Source organism: Tympanuchus pallidicinctus, unplaced genomic scaffold (genome assembly GCF_026119805.1).
Source record: "Tympanuchus pallidicinctus isolate F22 unplaced genomic scaffold, pur_lepc_1.0 scaffold2, whole genome shotgun sequence".
In the NCBI taxonomy this organism is placed as follows: Eukaryota; Metazoa; Chordata; class Aves; order Galliformes; family Phasianidae; genus Tympanuchus; species Tympanuchus pallidicinctus.
Genome location: NW_026294721.1, coordinates 15493274 through 15517824, shown reverse-complemented (window position 1 = coordinate 15517824; position 24551 = coordinate 15493274). Strand labels below are relative to the sequence as shown.

Genomic DNA, 24551 nt, shown 5'->3' with positions numbered 1-24551 from the left:
AAATTCATATTCTTTATTAGAACCTTTCTGTGAAATAGGAAAAAGACTTAATATATACTTGAGTAATCCATAGCTAATCCAAAATCAAAGTTTTAAAGACAAATTAAAAGAATTTAAATAAATAAATAAATGTGCTTTATATTAAAATAATTACTTTAAAAAAATAGGAAAAGAAGAAATAAGAGCACTCAAAAAATCATACTTACAGTGTTTTAAGACTTTCCAGTCCTTTGAACATTTTATCTCGAACAGTTTCCAAACGATTGCTAGTGAGTAATAGTTCATTGACACCAGAAGCTCCATCAAATGCACCTTCTTCAATATCTGTAATCTTGTTATTGCTCAGGTTTCTATTACACATTAGCAGAAACAAGAGAAAAACATATTTTTCTTTTATTAAATACCCCAAATGATCTATTAAATATTAACGACTAAGTAGATTTCAAGATATTAAGTCTCTGTATAAAAGCAATGAACATACTGCTCAGCTTTGAACTGGAAAAAACAAAAGTTAATGGCCTGCTGACTATATGAATAAAGATTTTCACAGCAGTTTTTGGAAATTGTTTGCAATTGCTCAGCACATGCTGCTGCCACACAAAAATTTTCTTCTCTTTTCATAAAAAAAAAAATCCCCAATCTTGTGAAAGAATATACATCTTCTGTCTCTAGTCCTTCTAGCATTATTAGATGAATTAATGAAGTGGTACTGTACGAGAATTCGCACAACTACTGTGATTTCTTTAATTCATCTCAACAGACACGGATGTAAGAAAATAGTGTAAACAGCAACATATGTAAATGAAATGTGTGAACGAAAACAGTAAATAATATGTTAATAATTTTGACATTCGTAGAAAATAAGGTTTTATAAACAAGATAGATAGTTCAGTTATCTGCAATTCACATGCAAAGTGGATCAAAATGTAAGAAAATATCTTAAGATACTGCCAAAATATTTTAGTGTTTGTGGCTTTTAGTTCAAATATGGAAATTACATCCCAAATGGAGAGTATCTGTTCTATATATACAATAAGCGTGCATACACAATAATATACATTTTAAAAAGATTTTTCATTCTATTCTTGTCTTGTTTTTAAAGTAAGTCTATTTATACTTACTTACACTTGTATCTTGTTCAGAACAGTTATTTACCTACACACTAGACAGTGTCACAATTCACTGAGGATTTTTACAGAGCTCTTAAATGTGCTGAGAAATTCTGAAATACAATGAAACTCAAAAGTTTTTACTTAACAGAATGAGCGATGTTGAAAAGAGAACCAAACATTATTTGATGCACCTTCTACAAGAGCATTATTTTAATTTACCATGAGAAACACATTATTAGTTACAGTAAAAATTCATATGCTTGCCAGCATGAACTGGTGCCATCACCTAAGACATAGAAAAAAGGATGTGTGGCTTTGTTTGAATGCTGACTACTCATCTCTAGTCTAGCTGTAATTTCTCATACACCTTGCCTGTGATGAAGGATATAATCATCACTTTCACTTAGTTTCAAGGTGAAGCTGTTCAGTCTCCTGTAAGTTGCTGCACAAAGCTGGAAGCAAGAAATTAATTATTTTTCATCTCAATCGACTTAGATATGTCAGGCCCTTAGTTTCCTAAAATCTTCCTTGTTTGTGGCATAACATAGTCATTACTCCATCTACCACACATTTTAAGGGATATTTCAAAGGTTATTTTAAGGATTAACGCTGCATGGCTAATCAATGATATGTCTGCTTTATTGCTTAGGAACCATCAAATCAATTAAACATTTAGGTCTCAATTCTTCAATGTCATTTGTGCAGAATGACCTCTGCACCTATTCGAACTTGCAGAAGAAACATGAACTTCAAGTAAATGCAGAATTCACTCTTACTGGTGTCTCTCTAACACCTCACTGCTTTGCAATCATGATTAGGCATACTCTGAATGGAATATTTTAAGAATTGTTAGCTGTATTAAAAAACTATAGAATATTAATAAAATGTTAACTTTTCTGTAACATTTTTTCCAATTTTTTCCTCCTCAGTTTCAGTTTCACAGATTTCAAAGCTTTTAAGGGGTTCACCAGACAGCTGCACTGATCAATATTCGACTTACTTTTTCTTTTGTCTTGAATACTTCCTCCTGAACTAAATAGCAGCAAATGAGATTTAGGTAGCATGAGATGTTGACTAATCTAGCTTTATAGCCTGAAAAGATCTGATTACTGACAGTCCATTCCCTAGTTTCCATTTTTCTTAAATATGAAGAATTGATGTGCGTGTATTTGAATGCTACTTTAAGTATTTTACAGCTGTGAAAAGTGCTAATCTGTGATCTTTGAGGAATGAAAAAACTGGATATCTACTCTGTAGCCCCAATTTACTGTTGTGTCAGTCATTCCTGTATTCTTTCTCTTAAGTACCTCAGCCCAGATCCAAATTAGCATGGAATACTCAAGTGGATAGGTCAAAGGAAAAAAAATAATTAAGCCAGCTCATATCTGGGCAAGGCTAATAAGAAGTTTATACAATACTATTGCTCACCTTGAGTTTTTAGTCACTGGTAGCACAAACAAAATTTTTTACAAGTGGTAATAACTTGGTGACTGCATTTAATAAAGCAGTGCATCATTTTCATTAATTTGACTTGCATTTTTCTCCACTTAGTATTTATGCCTGAATTAAATCCTGAAAATATTGAGCAGAGAACCACTAAGTAACTAAATGATCTGCTCTTGAATGCTTGCCACATGCCTGAAGTGAAAGAAAAGCTTTTCAAAGGTTTATTAACATCTACAATTGGTAAGATTACAAGCAACTCTTAGAATGTCAACTGTGAAAATGAACTATCAAAACCTTCTCTCTTTTTTTTTCTCTCAGTCATTTAATTTTGATATTCCCCTCATCTAATGATAGTTTAATGAAGCACAGAATCAAAGGCATGTCTTGAATGTGCTGAAAGAGGCAAAACTGCCTGGTTAGGGAGTAGTAGCGCAGGAAGTTACAAAAAGTTACTGGAACCATTTTTGAGCAGCTTATACTCAAGTTCCCTGCTGTGGCTGCATAACAGACCAGCTGGCGGAACCATGCAGCAGAGCTGCTGAAGCTGTGCACCAGGAGAGGCTGTTACTGGGTTGCTTAGTCCCGAAGAGATGGACTGCTAGCTTTGATCTACCTCAATGACTGATACGAACCCATTCTTGATTTTTTCATTAGAATATATTGAAACTTTAACAGACATAAACTATCAAAGGTGGAGAAAGACGACACTAAAACTACTGTGATATCGAAACAGACAAGATCATTGAAGTGGTACTTACATTTTTCGCAGCTGAGGAAGCTTCTTAAAGATCCCAGTAGCTTCCAGAACTGAAAATTCATTATTATTGAGTCGCCTGCAAGAAATGACATCAATTTCAGAAAAAAAATATTCAAGCATTGTTAAAGACCATTTCACACTAAGGGAGCTTTTCGAAATGGTCGAACTGAATAACTTGTTTAATACTGGTACCTGAAGAACAATTCAACATATACTGACATTTCTAATTCTGAAAATTCCCGTGAATGAACATTCTCATTAGTTAAAATTAGGCATACATCAGAAATACAGAATCAAAAACAGATTACAAAGTAGCATACAGCTAACACTGCCGAAAAATATAAGAAGATGTTTTAAATTTTCTTTCAAGAGAAGAAAAACACAAATGTAGCTAGGGAAGACTTCCATGGCAACTTATAAATAAAAATCTTCAAGAAGTACATATAAACGACTGAAGACTAGTTTACTGTTCTTTAAGGGATATCAGGTGGAGTTTGCCAGACATCTGGAGGTGCTCACAAAACACTATTTACAAGAATGAAATAATTACTTTATTCTCAATGCTTTTATGAAATAGAGACTGAAACAATGTGTAGGCATTCAGAAGAATTTAAAAACATCTCTTTGGCCATGGTTCATCTTCAGACCACTAAACATAACAAACAAATTGTGCAAGAGAGTATTAATTGTTGCTTTGTAACACTACAAAAGTGTAGTAAGTAGCAGATACTAGCCTGAAAAGTCACATGGATTTTTATCTTTCCTGTCCAGGTATCAAGACTATTCTAGCACAGTGTACATTTAGCAGCTGCTAGGTTAGGGGACATCTATTTAAAAAAATGTGTGCCCTGACCCAGTGTCTCTTATTTCATCTCCTGTACAGAAAATGGAAATTATAAGTCTTAGACGCTGTATATGTTTTAATGGAATAATCTTGTTGAGGAAGCACATCCAGCTGTTATTTAAAAATCTTAAACAGAAAGGAAATGAATGAAGAGATGAAAAATCACTGTCAAATGGAATTCAGAATAATTCCAAAATTAGAATGCTTTTCTAAATTACCTTATTGCAAGAAAAGACAAAAAAAAAAAAAAAAAAAATCCTTCAAAATTAATACAACGCTGCTTCTTCATCCTTCCTGCTCACACTCAATGATAACCAGAAGGGAAATTAAGACTGTAAATCTGAAGGCATGGCAGTACAATTGTTGGACATTTATATACTATACTGAGTAGAAAGGACTTCTATTTTAAAAAAAAAGTTACCACCTCTAAAATTTAGCTGAAAGAATTAATGTGATTTAACAAAGTTTCATTATCATTGTTAACAGTCTTTTTTTCCCCCATGTTTCAACAGTGGAAATACCAAACATTCAATAAAAGTTGGCTTTTTCACATATTTTAAGTGCTATATCATCTAGTAGAATTATCTGTTTGTGAAGACATCTATTAATTCTAAGGAACCTTTGCAAAAAATTCTAATTCCACTAAAAATGAAATTTCTATCTACATGTAGCAAACCTTTACATATTAAAAATAACTTAGTATGTTTGTCCCCTAACTTTCCTTCACACAAATGCTTTCAATACTTTCAGTTTTCCCTCGTATGTCATCTTGTTGATTATTTTTCTCCTCAAACAGGCAATCCACACTCATTTTGGAAACTGAAATTCATAATGCAGCATTCTAGCTAGTATTTTGTTATTGTTATATACTGGAAACCAATTATTTCATATAACTTACCACACACCTGTACATACATCCCAAAATGAAATTTGAAGCAGTGCCCAGTAGGACTCATTCATCTTTACTGTGCGTAACACCACTATAGCCTCTTCTCTTCAGATACTACCTACATAGTTCTCAATCTTCTATTTGTATTGTAACTAGTTCTTCTTACTGTAATGCATTTCTTTTATTCTATTTTAAATAATCTTAGAGTGCTTTTGATGTTACAGAGCAAATTGCTATGAAGATTCTAAGTGTTTAAGAAGTTTCTCCATAGCTTACTATGATGCAAAAGAAACACAGGTTGAACAGTATTGTCTCTTGTTAAGCTATAACACAAATCATATCTTCTCTCTGACTTCATGGGTATGATGACACTACAAAACATGCATTATCACTGAGGATAGATCCACAAAAAAGGGACATCAAGAATTATGAACTACAGTTTTATGGTCAGAAGAATGACCACATGGCATTTCAGTAGCTGGAGATTGCTGGCTTTGGATCTAGAATAATTAAATACCTATGCAAGAAGTTTTTGTTCTACTATTAGGTAAATGATACCACATACACAGAAATAAAACTTATTACAGATGTTTAGAAAATTACCTTATGCAATGCCATCTCCCTTTGGAGCCCAGTGCACTTAGATAATAATGATAGTTCTTACCTGCTGCTTCATGAAAAGATCTTAGAAACACTTGATTCTGGTTTATTTATAGAGAATCACTAAAATGTCATTCTCAAAACATAAAAAGCAAACAAAAAAGCATTTGATGATGATGTCTAAATGTTTAGTTTTCAGTTTTATTTGATGTGTTCTCTTGTTTTGATAATGCATATTCTGGTACAAGAGCTGAGTCCTTTTGGAAGACTATAGACTGCAGTGATATTCCGTAGTGCTTCATGTTTCAAAGCTTATCTTGTTAGGATTTGATACGTTATCATACATTGTACAGACATTAAAAAAATGGAACATACTGTACCAAAGTTCATTTTGTTTAGACTTTCTCCTGGAAACTCTGGCTTGAATCAAATGTTTCATGAGTTTTCTTCTATATTGGTATGATACTTTAAAAATATCCGATGTCCAGGATTCTTTTACAGACTAGTATTCTATCTCAAATACTTCAGTAGCCCATTAGATAGGCCTTTGACAGTTTTTCTGAAAGATTACAAGCAAACAACTAACTAGAAACAGATTGCACTTGGCTCATTTAAGCATTTTTTCACCTTTTATAATTAAATATCTGTCTTGAACTTCATTATTATTTTTAGATCTGTATATATACGTGTACATATATATACAAACAATAAACTACTCTGAAGATGTTTTTTGTTGCTACATTTTTTTTGCTGTTGTAATCTGTACAAACAATACGCAAGCTACCTCAGATAAGCAAGGTAAGCAGATAAGCAGGTAGTAGAACCTGTGATTAGAAAAAGTGCCTTCAAACTCCTTTACAGAACACTTTCCTGTCATCCCTGGAGTTTGTTGAGCTTAAACACCGAAGTTACCAGCTGATATTAGCAGAGAAAGAAGAAATTATTTTCAGGATATAATTTTAAAACAGATTTAAAAGAAACATATTTTCTTGAACTCTAGATGAGCAATATTTATCACTAGAACTTTCATTTCGTTAGCTCTAGAATGATGGAGATAAAAGTAGTTCAGCATCTTTAGTCCATTAAATTTCATGTTGCACATTATGATACTGTGAATGAAGATGCATTTTTCTGTCAGACTAAGGAAATAATTATTTTGTTCCTTATACCACCTACACAGAGAGAACCCATGATAAAAGTTCTCTTAGAGCTTACAGTTTTCCTGTTACTTTCACAGCCTTCTGGGCTAAGGGACACAAATAAGTCTGGACTTCAGAGATCTCCAGATGAATTATTTGAGAAAAACAAATATTTAACAGAGAAATCTAAAGAAATATCAACATTTCTTCACTTTTGATCTTTGTTTCCAAGCTCCAAATGTCTCAGCTGTAAGGAGACCCCAGAGAGAATAATCTAGCCTTTTTCTTCACTGTTAGAGAAGCATTAATGTCATTTAGCTCTGAATACCTTTAACACATATTTGGTGGTTAAAACAAAGAAAGGCTAACTAGCTGTTCTTTTCATACGTGTCATTAAGTGAGCAGGAAATCACAGTGACCCTAGAACTAGACTGAAATCCCAAGCAGAGCAATCTTTGTTCCAATGCATCAAAAACAAGAGATGACAGGAGGAAAGAAGGAAAAGCTGTAAGCATCAGCAAGGCAAATAATAGAAGCTACGGCAGCTGCATTTTTAGAAGTGAAATGCAGAAATACTTTCACCACGCCTATAAAATATTTTAAGGTTGTTAAAAATTCTCTTACATCACAAGAGTTGAAGCATAATCTTTACAGTTTATCAAGAAGAAAGTTGAGTAGTGACTGTTAAAGTTTAAGAAGGGTAAGTATTGGATAAAGAATGGAAAGAAAAGAGCTCTTTATCAGCAAAAAATATTAAAAGAAGAGAAGATGAAAATTGAAGAGAGACAGATTCTATCTGAAAGTAATGTTCTCATTTTAAAAGATTTTAACAGAGATTAATGGGAATGATTAACTTCTGTAACATTCTTAGGGAGATGGTTCATTTTTAATCCACCGATACCTTCAAATGAGATTGAATGCATTTTTTTAAAAGAAGTGCAGTAACCAAAAATGAATTATCTTTTAGTGAAACAATTTTTTTTTTGTTGACTGCAAATTGAGAGCTTGGGATACACAGCAGATGAGGCTTGATAATTTCATTGTTTCTTCTGAATTTAATATGTATAAATTATAATTATAGAAAGAAAACACTTTAGAGCTCATATGTCACATGTAAAAAAATGAGTAGGAAAATCAATGATTAAAATACTAAATGAAGAGTATAACTTCTTCAGAGGAGAGAGAATTAAACATGAATTCTGTTAAGAATCAGGACAATGCATTCTTGTCGTTTCAGCAACTCCAATTCTCATCTTGGCACGGTAACTATAATTTTTACACCAATTACTACGTGTACTCCTCTTATAGTCTAACCTGCCACCCGTTATTCTTCGGTGGAAGTATTTTTATCTCAAAATATTATGACATAACATCCTATGACATTCTTTTGGGTTTTACTGTACAAACAGCAGCTTAAATGTGGCCAAAAACTGAAGTTTGATTTTATGACATGTGTTACTTTTTACTTTCAGTTTGCTATCACACTGGTAACAACCAGAATTGCCACTTAGATTTGTAATTATAACATCACTGAGTTGAATTCTTTCACATAGTTCATACAAAAATCACCATCTCTATTTATACAATACCTCAAATTCTTTTTTCCCATTCAGACATTCAATATCCCTAACTGCAGTCTCATTATTCAATGCTGTACTATTGCTTTGCTCCTAGTCAAAGACTGTCTTTTAAGATATCTGCCACATTTTTGCTCATCTCAGCCCTGTGGCTGATCACATCACTTACATTTCCATATCTCTGTTCCCACTTTACTATGTTAAATCAAATTCTGTCTTTTGCACCTTATTGCTCTGCTTTGCTCTTTATACTGTCTCCCAAGAAAAACAGCTATTTCCTCCCTTCTTGGCTCTCCCAGTGGTGGTCACTTTCACTTCATGCTTTTCTGTTGGTTCTTCAAGCATCTCTGCATTTTCTTCTACACTGTTTTACGCATGGGAAAAACTTGTAAAGCTGTCTTAATTTTATCTTTCAATCCCCTCTTGAATACTACTTCAGCTGTAATGTCTACAGATCCTTCCCATATGGCACTTATTAAGCAAGTAATAATCTGTGACATCTTTTCTGCTCATGCCACATCATTACATTATTATCTCATCTTAATCCAACTCTATCTTGTCTACTTTATCTTCCTCTGGTCTCCTGCCTGACACATAATGTGAGCTTTGCATAACAACAGTCAGCTCTGTTTTATTTAACACTTAGGTAGTGCTTTTAAGACAGACCTTTAGATACTGGATGTACTACTTGATCCTGAACTCAAAATCAAAGGCAAAATAAAACCCACTGTCTTTCCAAAAAATCCACATGGGTTGTTCACATACTGGAGAACTGTAGTGTAGAATATTTGCCTTTTTTATTCTTTTTATCATGTTTAATGCTTAATGGTACCAAAATGAGGCACAAATAGTTTTTATTAACATACAGTGCATCACAGAGCTTACATGTAATTTTTGCTATTAAAAAATAGAAGCTGTGGTTTTGTATTTGAAAGTTTTAGGTAGCTTTTTCATAAGCAAATAATGCTTTGTGGATTCAACTTACAGCTCTGCTGTGTACTGTGGGATGTGATCAGGAATTTTGTTGAGTTTCTGATTGGAGCAGTCCACTGTGGTCCCTTCACAGCGACATTTCTCAGGGCAAGCTAAATCTGCAAAGCAGTCTCCACTTAATTTGGATCTGTAATCTTCAGTGCCTGTGAAAGAGTCAAGTCAAAATACAGATACTGAGTCAATAAAGAATAAGATTTTTTTCTTGTGAGAAGGTTGAAAAGATATCTGCAATGCAGGTAACGGGTGGGCAACTTGGGAAATGTATGATAAATTTTGTGATATTTAACAGACACAGGGGCTTCAAGAGAGGGTTAAATATAAGGGCTTAGATATGCTGGAAAAAGAAACTGTGACCAACTTCACATAACAGGATAACATTAACTTGAGCTTTTCACAGCTGTACTTTCTGCTGATTGTGTTGTCAGCCAATCTAGCATTGTTTATAGCTAATCACACAAATGCCACTGATTCTTTTAGAATTTATTTTATTTCTCTGTAGCAAGAATAAATAGATCCTGAATGCCACCATTTCTCTTTCTTGAGCTACAGATTTGTATTGTTGACAGGACTTCATTAACTTCTGTGATTTTTTGTTTTTTTGCAGTCCCAATCCTCCATATCATCTTGAACACGTGAGATAGAAAGCCCTATCTTCAGCTTTAATTTTAAGAAAATGTGTGATCCTGACTTAAGCCTCAGCAGCATGCCATGCTGTAGAAAGCTGCGTGACGTTCCATGGTGCTTGACAGAACCATGTTTTACTCATACCTCACAACCACATGGTTAGATCAAGCACAACAGAAAATCTCGCTACATTATCAAAACTGCATCCATTAGGCCAAGGGTAACAGCGAGGGAAAAGAGGAAGGAGCAGGTATAAGTTATAGAAGCATTTGAAGTTTAATACTTGCTTACATGACATGGCATTCTTTTTCTGAATGTCCAGTGCCACAGTAACAGTATTACTGTCACAGATTAAATAATTCACAAAAAAAAAAAAAAAAAAAAAAAGAAAAAAAAAGAAAGAAAAAAGAAAAAAAAAAAGAACCATATAGAAAGTTTCCTCCACCATTTCCCAGAGTCAGTCAAAGAAAACGTCCTAAACATATCAGGAGAAAACATCCAGTAAGAAACTGAGGGTTGGTGACAAAGAAAACAAAAAGAAGCTGAAAAGACCTGTGGGTTCTTCTTGGACAAAGGTGAAAAGACTGAGACTAGTAGAAGGTGCGTCAGGGCTGGGAGGTACATTGTGATTTAGCTCAGACACTGAACTTTACTTACAGCCAAAATGGTGAACTCCTGCAAAAGTAAAGATAGCCAAGAAGGAAAGAAAGACAGAGTAATCCCAATTAAGACAAAAACATGAACTAAGTTTATATGTTTCCAACTCAAATTTAATTCGATTAGAGGATGTTGCTAAGGAGTACCACCTTCAGCAGAGAGAAAGAATAATTCATTTTAAGTGGCATTAAAAAAATGAAGAAAGATTGAGGTTAATTAGAAATTTCATATAGAAATACAGTATCTCCCATGCACTGTTCTTCATTATTTTAAATGTGTTCATTAGAAACTGTTATGCTCCTTTGAACACATATACATGCTATGCCACTTAAAATACTTAATAAACCAAAGAAACATGGGAGAAACAGATACCTCATGAGAGGAAAAAAATCAGTCGTCATTTATTATTCCATCTGGCATTTGCAAATGTCTAAGTAACACATGATTTAGCTGCTTGGAATATTTCTATGAGCAAATAGACAAACTATTTCTTTTCAAATTCCTGATTTAATACTTATTCAGCCTTTAGTTTTCCAGATTAATATATTCAAATTCAACTAAGAATTCTTAGCACCTGCAGAATAAGATCTCCCAATGACATTTTAAAACAAATATAGAAATGATATTTGACTTTTAAAGAAATTTAAAGATTTTTACAGTATTTAAAGAAGCATAAATAAGTATTTTGAGCACTTTTTAATACTTGTTAGCAAAGTTACAAACACATTTTTTCCTCCTGTTTCCAGAATAAATCACTGTTAGTAGTTCAAAGTAAAAATAACTAAAATGTTCAGGGACAAGATCTTCAACAATTAGAACAATTTCATGCAGCATCTCCCTGATAACCTGATGGAAAGAGAAAGTACACAAGCTGTATTTCAAGAAGTACATCTGTAGCACTTTTTGACTGATTTTGTTCTTTCTCTTCTTTTTTGCAGGAAAAGCATTTTTAAAGGATACATAAACAAACCTAAGCTGCATGTGTGGCCATAGTATAAACAAGCTGTGAAGACATTTGCTGGCAAGAAAACACTTCTAACTCAGAGACAAAAGTTGTGCTGGCAAAGTTGAGTAGAAGTCATTCTGTGGCAGGAATACAGCTGTTCTACTCATTAAGAAATGAAGTGGTAACTACAGGTTTGAGAAACTGAATCCTCCTCCGTTTTATGCTCCTTTAAAACACATTTTTGTGGCTGCCAATGCTGACAAATGACTCCTTATTTTGTATTTAAGTTTTCTTAATATTGTAACCAACATTTAGCATGAGGGCATGAAGAACTCACATGGTTGCTGCAAGTTTAGGTAACACATCACATAGCATTAGGAGAAAAGCTAGCATGCCAGCTTAAAAGATAAAGACCAATCAATAAATCAGTATTTCAGACACTGCAGAATGACAATACATCTGTAATACTTGAAAGAACAAGTGCACTGGTGTCATAATCAATTATTGTAGGTAATTTTCTGGATATTATGCTATGGCAGAAAACCCTGCTTACATATAACTTACTGTAATTCATCAATAGATTCATTATTTTTTTGTTTATTTTGCCAAACAATTATTTGTCACCTGTTAGGAAAATAATGCAAGTGCATCATTGCTTTTTTTCTATTAAGAAATCAGTGTGCACACCTGACAAACAAGGTAAAATAAATATAGAAACATATTTCAAAGAGCTAGGGCCATCATAAGTGAGTCTTCCCAGAAAATATCTTAGACTCACTGTAGCTGAAAGCAGTGTGTAAATTACTGTTTCAACCCAACTCAAAAGTCATGTTTTCTTTAAGGGAAAGCATTTCTGATTCATTGTATGCGTGTGACCACAGAATGCCTTTAATGAATGTCAGCTTTCTTTTCCAAGCATTCCACTGTGATTTGGCAAACACGAGGAGGGTGAGCAAGCAGTAGCTGAAGACAGTGTAAAGCATGAAAGCAAGGCAAGAAAACATTCGTTTGTAAAGTCTGGTTTAAGTTGTACTAGCTCTTTGACAGAAGTAGGTTTTCCTGTGTTTAAAAGCAGCTCAGAAGCTACATTTTAAAAACAGCAGTAGCAGAAAAGGAAAGATAGATGGCAAACAAAGGCATCAATTGAAATATCAGCTAGCAGGTGCAGCCTTCTACATAATTTAAGTAAAGGTATTTTGGTAGGTTATGTGCAAATTTGTGAGACAAAAACGTAAATGGAGCTGCATGCTAAGCTCTTATCCAGAAAACAGAGCTACTAGTAATCTACAAAGAAAACTATGCCTAGCTACAGGAATTCACTATTGTTAATAGACATGCATCAATTTCCTAAAAGCTATAACAAACTTTGATTTTTGGGGGGAAAGGGGAGAGTATTTGCAGTTAGTCAATCTTACTGCAGAATCAAACCTACCTGGAATGAAATACTGTTCTTTAGCTAAATAAAGAGAAAAAAAAAAAAAAAAAATAGAAGATGCACCTGAATGTCAGCAAGCAAAGAATGAGTTTTATTAGAGTAAGTATGGACTAAAGTTAACTTAGTGAAAAAATGTGTATTCACAACAAGAAGTGATAAACAACACAGTGTGGATAGTCATAAATGTAAATCCAAAACATGGATAACAAGCAGTTCTCATCTGCTATTTGCACTTGAGACTGAATAAATTGTAGAATGTGAAATGCACCTGGAACAGCTGGATACCATATGACAAAAGTTAAGGATTTAGAGAAATGTAAGTAGGAAATGGAATAAGATTAGAAAAAGAAAACAGTAAATTTCAGTCTGAGGTAAGCTCCCTGTATAAAAGGAATATGTTGTATTTCCATATTTAGCTAGAAATTTTTAGATCTTTCATATACTCCAGAGCCTTGTGGAAATTCTACAAAATGATTTATGTCAGTGATACTTGTAGCAAATAACTTTAGCATTTCATTCTGAAGTATTATATATTGCATTTCTTTTGTTAGATTTAATGCTACTCAGAAAGAGTGCCAAGCATGTTAACTGTAGTAATGTTCCAATCGTCTATGACTTCCATGACTTCAGCTGAAGAACTAGAAAACATTCTGCAACATTTAAGAATTCTGTAAAGAGCCAGCTGCCTTCATTAGAACTTCCATAACCACTGTTTTTGCCAATAAAAGAAAAACAGCAGCTGAACTAAGAAAATTACCTGAGCAGCGGAATTTCTTGCTTTTGATCTGGCCGATCCTTTTGTTTGCCAGACGGCGGGGGCTGGTGCAGCGGGCACCACTGGTCTCAATGGGGTTTGTATGAAGATAATCCGCCAGCCACTTCAGATGGCAGTCACAGATAAATGGGTTCTGAGCCAAATGCCTTTCATGGAGAAAAAAAGATAATTTCACACATTATTTCCCTTTAGTCTCAGCAGTTTCTGATATTTTTAGTGCACTGTAGAATAAGAAGTCATACTAAAGATAACCATAAATAAAAGCATACGTACAAGGTCTGAATTGCACGTAGAGGTGAAAAGGTGCCTTTTGCAATAGTCTGAAGCTTGTTGTCATACAAAGATAGGAGATTCAAGTTGTGCAGATCTTGGAAAGCATCAACTCTCAGGCAATTGATCTTGTTGGCATTTAATAATCTGTTTAATGGAAGACAATCATAAAATCAAAAGAATTTGTTCAGTGTTACTGCAACTTCAATGTTTTTCACATGTAAAACTTTGTATTCATTTTAAAATCACAACAATGTATGAACAAATACTAATTGACAGTTATATAAGGCTAGTTATATAGATAGTTATATATATTCAGCAAAGTGGAAAAACCTTACTTAGGTGCTCTGAAACTATTTCAAAATATCTGCACCCTTGTGTGAGTTTATTCAGCTAAAATCACATTCCTTGTGTGTGCTGGTAGAACTTATGCATGTGGTAATTTTCTGTGCAAAGAAACAAGCTTAAAAAATCAAGTATCTACAAGGAAAACTAGTTCCTTTTGCCAAATAAACAAACAAACAAAAAGAAACTGAACACTGTGTTCATTAGCTGGAAGAGATGTGCAGTGGCACATTTAATTATATGTTACTAATCAGCATGCTGCCACATTAACAGAGTTGTAGTAAAAACTGGTTGGCATGGAACATGTCCAAATCTGTCTGGAACCTTCTTCCTCTTATTCTACAAAGGGAACCTTTTCTTCCCTGTATTCCCCTGACTTCTAAAGCTAAAATAAACAAGCCAATCTAAACCAACTCCCTCATGCTTTCAAAACTAAAATGATTTTGTCATTCAACTAGTTGCATTTTTCTAAAGAACTATATGCATTTTTTCTCCTATTGATGGAATGGTGGATTTGAAAACCAATGCTTTGATAAACAATTTTACCACACAAGTAGAAATGTACTTAGATTGAAAAGTATTGTCTACGCAGAATATATCAAATTATGGACGTTTTCCTAATAGACAATTAACATAATTTTAGAATTTTCTCTTTTTTTCTTTGAAAATCTGAAATAAGTTTTCTTAAATAAATTCTCTTTAAAGGATATCAAAATCCCATTACAATACTAGTTAGTGACTAAAATCAAAATGTAGAACCCTAGATGGTGCTAGAACTTGAATTTCCTTTGCCATGTTCAATGAGTTTTTAATAATAGACATTTAGTCAATCACTAACTATGCAACTGAGACAGTAAATGGTTTCAGTTTAGTGGGAAGAAGCCACTTCGACAAGCAGTGATTCTGGGACAATATTTTCCAAAAGCATTACCACTGTTTCATGGCCTATTTCACAATTCTCTCCCATACAGTACAACTACTGCACAGTCTTTTCTGCTGGATCTTGACAATATTTGATAAACATATCACCATGACATTCCTCTGTACTCCTAATATTAAAACCAAATAGAAATGGTTTATAAGATTACACATGGGAGTTTCTGAACTGTTAAAAGAAACAGCAGCTGGAGTTCATAGAGTCAAAGAATTGCACATTAAAAAATCTCAGAAAATAATAAAAAACATCAGTGGAAGTCTGCAATTCTGTTATTACATGAGTATAACTACAAATGATACTGTAGAGTGTATCCACTACACACTACCTCTAAATAAAAGTACTATGTTTCCTGTGCAACTTCATACACACTACTGAGTACTTCCAGCTCAGCACAGTATAGTATATTATGGATTTTATCACCATAAATTCCATAAGATAACAGTTTCATTTTACTCACTTTAGGCTGAGACATTAAGTGAGATATGATCACATTTGTGGATGAATGGCAAGCTGACCTACAACAGTCTTGACACCTCTGGCTTTAAGATAATTTGTTTTTATTAAAGTCTGATCTTACGTAGAGGATCTTCTGCCAGTTTTTCTCTAGGCATATATCTCATCATTTTTTCCCTTCTGGGTAACCCCAACATAGAGTAAATAGTAAAAAATACTCACAGCAATTGCAGAGAAAACAGTCCTTCAAATAGACCTTTTGGAAGTTCTGTAATTTTATTGCCATAGAGGACACTGTATCAGGAAATAAAAAAGCAAACAAAGCTGATATCATGGAAGTCATATACTATGTGATTCTGAATGTAAAAGTAAAATAATTTTTCAACTTTCCTGAAGGAAACTTAACAGCAGTGACTTGATACTTGCTCCTCTGAGGTGGCATGATCATGCATTTTCCCAACAGGTGCATCACCCAAGAAACTTTCAAAAGAACCAGCATGGCACTGTGCATAGACTTGCCAAGGAAACTCTGTGAGTGAATTGCTCTTTTTAAGACCAAGTAACTGGGGAATAAAAGAAATCTTTCAATGCCTGTAACTGTTTACCATGAGAATATTTATAAGAAAACCTACATTTCATAATGTCCAGCTGTGATGCAATATTCTATTATAGCTCTAAAATTCTGAAATTACCTTTATAGCTTTCAGCGTTGATTGAATCTATACTAAATTTCGCAAAAAATTCAGAATAACTTTACTATAGGAATATGAGAAATTAGCTTACATGTTTACATGTCAGATACCTACAGTGAATTGAGAGAACGTAAGCCCTGGAAAGCATCTGGAGCTGCTTCAGAGATCTGGTTATTGCTCAGGTCACTGTAATAAATGAAAGTTGATACAGTTAATCCAAGCTATTTTCAAAAAAGCAAAGACTAAAATAATTAGAATTAGGAGTGGAATGAGAGAAATTAGAATACCTGTGTGAGAGAGTGCCAAAGAATTTGAAAATAAAACCACTGAAACAAATGAATGGCTAAAAATAGATCTTTTAAGTGGTTAAAAAAATGAACTAATAGAATTAGAATTAGAATTATTTTTCCTAAAATACAGTAAGTACCTTTTGTACAGAATTATATATGGTCCTGTAGCCAGATCAGACAGAACCTCAAGGATATTCCAAAATGAGAGTGACATATCCTCATGGTTTTTTTTTCTTATGTTCACTGTACTAACATGTTGCTTTTATGCAAAACCATAATAAATAATTTCAATAACTTTAACACTTTGTAAAAACAATTACTATTAGTCTGACAAAGAGATTATGTGGTCTTTGTAACCAGACTGCCATATCTGTTAATCTTCCAGCAGTCAAACTCCCTTATATACTCACACACTGACGGAAGGTCTTCTGTATGACACTGAACTGCTTTTTATTTACATATTTATATATACACATATATAAGTGCAAATATGTATACTGTGTATATATATGTGTGGTGTATACATGTAATTTAAATCTAAAATACTGGGTACTTACATTCTTCGAAGTTTTTTATAGGGTGAGAAAGCTCCAGGAGGTATGACTTTGATTGAATTTTGTTCTAGCCGTCTGCAAAACAATATCATGAGCATAAAATAAAAAAACCAAGCCAAAAAAAAAAACTTAAAGCTATAACAAACTAGAAAAGACTGACTTCAACAAAAAAAAAGTAGTCTGGTTTGGCTTTCCTTTCTAGTTCAATTTTTAACTTGACATACAAGGTCATTTAATTTCAGCATTTGTTAAAAAAGGGTAATCAGTTTTTGTCTGGTCTTTCATCCTACAGAGTGTAATGTTATGATTTAAAGACTAACCTTCTTCTTGTACATAAAGAAAATTTATTTCCAATGCACATAAGATATTTGTAAAATTTAAGCAGGAAGTGTCATTAAAATATTCAAATTTGAGTTAGTGTTAATTTTCTCCAAATTTATGATTCATATACAGCAATTATATAGAAAGTTTATTTAGAAAATTCTAAAGATTTCTGTCAGTTAATCGTTCAAATGTAAACCTTAATAAAGTAGAGAAGAATGTTCCTACAGAACAAATAACATATGTTGCTGCCTGCAATAAGGCAAATGCCATATTTTTAAACATAGACACGTGATTTTTTAAGATACAGAATATAAAACATTTTGTTTAAGTTGTAATATTAGAATTACATGGCTATACTTCTAATTTCTTTATACAACTTTTCATATCTAAAATTGTAGTTTATGTTACTGACTGTATTTGCTTTAAATGATTGAAATTCTGAGTCAAACTTGCCATACTACAAATATGGCTGATGGAAGCTGTGTTCCAAAAATTTTTGAACGTAGAGAGCTTTGCCCATACAAAATCTGCAGACCCATGATTCATTTACTAACAAGTCAAAATAGGTTCAGCAATAAAGACATTTAAAATAGAATTTACATCTCCACATGACACTCTATTTAATTCTTATGGCTGCACAAATGAATTATATCGTGTAGAGCTGAAAGAATGAAACTATGTATTCTAGAAAGTACAACGTTATATAAACATATATTATGCCTCTCTAATAAAATTAACATCTCTCTCTTTTAAACAGATATCAACTACACACATGTAAGGATGGCACCAAAAATCTATTTCACAGAATGACTCATAATGTGTAGAATTTAGTGCGCTATTTGAAAATATTCAGAAATCAATGTAGAATTTAAGGACAAAATTCCTTTTTTAATCTGGCTGCAGGAACATTACCCTATTCTACCCCTCCCTCCCACCCCCCCACACCCTTTTATCCTAGCTTATTAACACTCCTCCTTCTCACTTTTGCTCCAATATATATAGAGGTGTGAGGTTTTATTCAGATGGAGATATTCATACATGTAATACTCAAAATTTCTTAAATTTGTCCATGCTTTTCCTTAGCAGCATTTGTTCTTGACTGGCATATAAAGAAGCCAAGAAAAAGGAAAGACTCAAAAAAAGAAAAAAAAGAACTTTCCTGACACACAGAAAATCTCACTTCATCAGCACTGTTTAAGACAGAGGTCATTATTTTATAAAGTCCTTAAGTAGGAAAATGTTGCCACCTTGTTACAGTTTTCAGGTACATTTTAAACACTACAGGGAATCCCACGGTATGAGACTGTTAACTTTTTCCATAAACAGGATATTCTTTCACACGCTTTCCTCGCCTTGGCTGAGCCTTTTGGATCTATGAAGCACATTTTGCATCAGACCAGCAGTACTGACAAGGCTGGAAGGGGACAAGGTCACTCTTTCCCAGTACCCTTGAGTAGACGTAGAAAGCAAACATCTGAATAAGTAAAAATTGCTTGAGTTAAAGGTCAATTCAAACTCAGCCAAAGCCAAGTGTTTTCTATTCTTATGCTTCATTTTTTGGCTGAGTTTCCTCAGAAAACAGAGCTTATGCATGCCTTTCATCTAGACCATTTTCTGCTCACAAGGCTAGGTCAAAGAGAGGTAAAAGCTTCAGATAATAAATGTATAAATCCTTCCCTAAATTAGTAGTGGGAGGGAGCTGAGAAACCAAAGTAACCCAGCCATGAAGGGAAGGGCAGCTATCCATCCGTTCCTCTTACACACACTATTTGGCAGCCACTGACTGCACAAAAGCTGGGGCATGAACAGCAGACGTTTGTCAGGTGTGCAGCCTGGAAAAGCTGCCAAAGAATCACAGCACGGGGAAATGTGTAGGGTAGGCAACCTATACATTGGGTGATGGAAAGGAGATGGTAAAAAGGGAGAGAATTTGGTCATATTACAGAGGATGACTGGAAGTGGTGGTGAGAGAGACAATGGAGAAAAGAATGGAGAATCATTTAAAGGAGAATCATACTGCAATAGCAGTCTTCCCATACCAATCTGTCTGGTATGGGAACATACACAGGCCTCCTGTAAATGCTGTTTATTAGCTCATGATGAAGAGACTTATGAGCTACTGCTGGAAGACTCCTGTCCGCTTGCACCTATCCTTAAACATAAAATGTTTTTATTTAACTAGACATGATATGGCATGAAACTGATGAAACTAGAAAGATAAAGTCCAGTGTTACAAAAAGTATTTTCCAATTTACTCTTTTAATTTACCAATATATTCATTCTATAAACTTGCAGGATACATGAAAGCCATTTGTTATGACAAGATGGAATAGCAGACTACAGCTGTTCAATTGGTCCACAAATTGTGTCCCAAACCAGTCCTACTACAGTACATTTCTGCAAGCCAACTTTCTAGTAGTTCTAATTAAGAGAACTACCAATTCACTGGTGTATATGTAAAATGAACTTCATGTCAACCTTACCTAAGATTTCCCTTTAGTGAAAAAGCTACAGTCTAACAGACAGACTGCATAGTACTAGGATAAATTTACAAGCTCTTCTGGATAAAGGATTTGTTATAGTAGGATCATCTAAGTATGTCTTTTATTAACTCATGCCAAAGTGTATGCAATAAAAGACATCACATTTTAGAAAATGAGATTAGTATAAGAAAGAAAAAATAGGATTATCTAAATACAGAAGAATCTTTTATACCTTGCTTTGTCTGTAAAGAGAGTAAATCAAATTCACATTTTCAAGCTTTGTTATCCTCTAATCTGCTTTATCTTTGTAGAATCAGCTGAATTTCACAGAGTGCAAATTTGCATCCACCATTCCAGAGGAAAATCTAATTAGCTATATTCTAGGGTCACAAAGCAGAGATAAAATAATATCAAAAGGAGATTTGCATTCTACTGATAAAATTCATAGTAATTAAAAACTCCCCTTAATTCCTCATATTAAATCAAAAATTTTAATTCTGGAATATAATGGGATGTAGTTATATATTACTGAAAAAATAGCTATTAAGTGCTCACAAATGACATGGTCAGAAGTACCATTATTAGAGAAGAACAAAAAGCTAATATCTGTATTTTTCCATGGAACTTGTATTAAATTTTGTGCATAATATCTCCTTTCAAAGTCATTCCTGAAGTCATTTTTTTCTTTTTTTTTTTAATAAATGATCATCTATGTATCACAAACAGTACCTTGGTGGTTTCTTTTTCAAAGGCCACAGTCAATTTTAGTAGCATATTAAAGAAGATAAGATAATGGAGGAAGACAGTTAAGTACATGCTTCATCAAAGCATGCACTGCCTCATGTATAAAAAGTACTCTACTCTGCCCATAGCCACACAAAATGCTAATTAATGCTCTTAGTATTAAGTCTCTTGCTCCTTTTATTGCTTCACTTCAAAGAAATCCTACATCAATACGTGCTTTAGTGTCTTTTAACACTGCCAAACTAGCTGAAACCATTGAAACCTTTGTTGAAGGCTATTCCCTAACCTCCCTTATTTACAAAAAGTACTGTGAATGTTTCTTTTTCTAGGTCTTTCCCATGGCTCATCCCTGCAGGTACTGTAATATACAACCACCTACTATTTTAAGAAGCAAAGGTGCTTCTGCAGTTCAAACCCAATCAAATCAAATCAAATCAGGTCCCCAGCAAGTAGACAGATCCTTTCCACCTGGTCCCCAGAGCATTATGACATGTAAATCCTTTGACGGTTTCCAAGAGGATGCTGTCCTCTGCTAGGAGCCCATATCACATCATTATTGATAACTACTTCTGCACTTAGGGAGACAGACAACATGCTTATTTATACGGACGCTTTCAAACCATCTTATTTTCCCACTAGAAGAAGTCATTTCTATGAAAGATTTCTGCTCTTGGAAAGAAGATGGGCTGGGAATGAAGAATACCCAGTTCCCTTCAAAATTATTTGTATTTTATATTATACACATGGGATACAATATATTAAGCCTGCTCAGTAGAGAAAGGCACAAAAATTATGCTGCACACAGATACGCTGCATCCAAATACATTAAGCAGTGCTGACAATGGGTTATCAATAAATGTTAAAAAAAAAGTATTCAATAATAGTGAAATAACTTACTTTAGAAAACATGAATTTGAATATGGAGCAGCAGATTAACCATGTATTTTACTATGAAATAATAAGGACATAAACTCTTGATTAAGTAAATTTGTTCAAGTTAGTAGTTATAGCTTTCAGTGATCTCAACTCTTAACTGCAACACCTTAATTTCAGCATCTACAAAAAGCTTGCAAGAAACTTGTCAAGAAAGTCCAAAACAATTTTTACTACAGAGAAGGAAGTGTAAACTGTGCAATGAGTCTGATGTATTGCACAGATGCTGATTATACATGGTAATAAAATTGACAGCTCTTCTTTGCATTTTCCCCATCTGCTTTTAAAGTAAATGGCAAAAACAGCTGTCAGAAAACAGAAAATTTCAGTGATGTGATTCAGTGCAGCTTCTGAATCTGAAGAGCTGCAGTAAACAGCCAGCACATCTCTCACCATATTTAACATCTGCCAGATTTGTGATGACCTTTTTTGTTTGTTTGTTTTGTTTGTTTTTCAAATAAGGAAGAAGTATTGGCCTCCCTTTTCTATAAGAATCTTGAGACTATTAGACAAAGTACTTCTTCCCCCCTTCTTTCTCAACAATTGCACCTTCAGAGTGCTTATATCCAGTAAATGCCTCTTCTAACTATAGCAGCAAAAGAATTCTGTTGAAATCTGTGATATCATCCATATCTAGCACAATAAAAGATGTCTTTGGAATGATTATATTACGTGCATTTCAGAATTTCAGTCTCTAATTCTGTGAATTAATAAATCTCGTTGACGTTTTCTTAAATATTTGCATATAAAAAATTACTGTCAATGTTGTCCTAAAGCTTGCCAAAATGCTAACATCCAGACTAATTGTTCTATCAAATATTCCCTCAGGGAATTGATTGTAAATGACAGGTGTCTCTGTACTCTGCGTTAAAACAAAAAAGTAACAATGATTGCTATACTAAAGCTATTAAATAATTCTTTACATTTAAAAGCAACTCCCAAACCTTCATTTGCTAACTTTTTCATCACAGAAAAGGCAACTCATGGTCTGAACCTTGTGGCACAATTAACAATGGTAGGCTTTACATTCTTTAATTGTTACAGATTCAGGTTGTAGGCAAAATGGACTTCTTCAAGAATTATTTGCTTAGTACTTTGGCATCTGTCAGAGTGTGCCTCTGGTGCAATTAGCCCAAGTCACCTAGAGTCAATTTAAAGTCTTTCTAATTAGACCATTTTTGATGAGAGCAAGTTGCACCAGAAAAATTACATGAGCTCTTCAGAACAATGGTTAAGTTCACAAAAACAAATGTAATCCTACAATCTTCACTCAACATGAGTGATAACATCTTAATCTGTTCTCACTGAGCAGAAATACTGGCAGGGGAATCCTCATTACTGGGTAACACTACCATAAATGTGCACCTTTAATTTATCATCAAGTTTAAATAAAGTATTTTCACTAGGAATACTTTCCACAGATTTTTGTTGCTTACTGGACCTTGCATTTAGCAACAGTTCATTGAGAGTGAGATACAACACAGTAAAAAGTTCATTAGACTTGATCTTGAAAGTCTTTTCCAACCTTTACAGTAACTTCAGTAACTTTACATACATTATTGCTGAGGAAAAGCCATACGTAAAAACGAGTAACAACACCTCTGGAATGTGGCACAGCTGTCAGAGATCTATGAGGGTTTTTCTGGAATAGCTAGATGGGCCTTCTGCAGCATCCCTTTATACTGCATAAATTATTCATTCATTCTATGCCTGAGTTTGTTGTTTTTCTTTCTCTTGGCAGAGTACAGAGGATATCTAAAGGTACCTCAGGACCCACCAGAAGCACAAAACCATTAGAGTTGGAACAATGTGGTTCATTCTGACCAGTACCTACTCCCAGTATTTCTGGAAACCAGGATTGCCCCTGTATTTTGGCAAAAAGCAAAGTGCCTAAAGGCAATAAGGGGTTCTTCCTTTCTACTCCCAGGAATAACACCCTGCAACAGCACCAGTTCCATTTTAGGGTGCCATATAAATTCAAGATTAAATTTAAGATTGAATTCTAACCTGCGCTCAGTGTGCTATGCGTGGTCCCTGCACATGGCTTTAAGGATGCTGTATGCTCACAAATTCTAAGCAGAGCAGCTGAGGAAATAGGGATTATTCAATCTGGAGAAGAGAAGGCTTGAGGGAGAAATTACTGCTCTCTATAATTGCCTGAAAGGAGGCTGTAGCAAGGTGGGAGTAAGACTCTTCTCACAGGTAAGAATGAGAGGCTATAGACTCAAATTGCTCCAGGGAAGGTTCAGGCTGGATATGAGGAGAAACTTCTCCTCAGAAAGAGTGGTGAGGCATTAGAACAGGCTGCATAGGGAGGTGGTGGAATCACCATCCCTGGAGGTGTTCAAGAATGTGTAGATATGTCAGTGACAGACATGTTTTAGTGGACATGAGGTTGATGGGTTGGCACTTGGTCTTTTCCAACCATAATGATTATATAATATTTATAAAGATTCACACCTATAAATGTCCTCCTTATTCTTTAAAATAACATTTCCTGCCCCTTTGTACTGTTCTCTGTTTCTGCATCCTCCAAGATAGGGCATAATGATATGAAGAAAATCAAAGATCTGAATAATGACATCATACAATACATACTAATATAGAGCAGATAAAATATTCTACCTACTGTATCTAACATCTAAAATGAGAAATTTTTTTAAAAAGTATAAAGCTGCATGATTTACCCATAATTTTCAGATTAGGAAGATATTTGAGTAAGATCAGGACAA

General features: G+C 34.0%; 1 protein-coding gene across 6 annotated transcripts in view; it reads right to left on the bottom strand.

Moving 5' to 3' along the window:
• Positions 1-24551, bottom strand: part of SLIT2 (slit guidance ligand 2) — a 245856-nt gene that overhangs the window by 51230 nt on the left and 170075 nt on the right. For 4 of the 6 annotated variants that reach the window (XM_052682812.1, XM_052682810.1, XM_052682816.1 and 1 more), the window contains exons 10-18: positions 17339-17410; positions 16606-16677; positions 16022-16093; positions 14068-14211; positions 13777-13940; positions 13017-13040; positions 9350-9500; positions 3317-3391; positions 207-350 (exon numbers count right to left, since the gene is read on the bottom strand). In XM_052682812.1, the coding sequence (XP_052538772.1) occupies positions 207-350; positions 3317-3391; positions 9350-9500; positions 13017-13040; positions 13777-13940; positions 14068-14211; positions 16022-16093; positions 16606-16677; positions 17339-17410 (918 nt within the window). The remainder of the gene's footprint in view (positions 1-206; positions 351-3316; positions 3392-9349; positions 9501-13016; positions 13041-13776; positions 13941-14067; positions 14212-16021; positions 16094-16605; positions 16678-17338; positions 17411-24551) is intronic. The other 2 variants (XM_052682814.1, XM_052682813.1) reach the window with 1 other exon arrangement.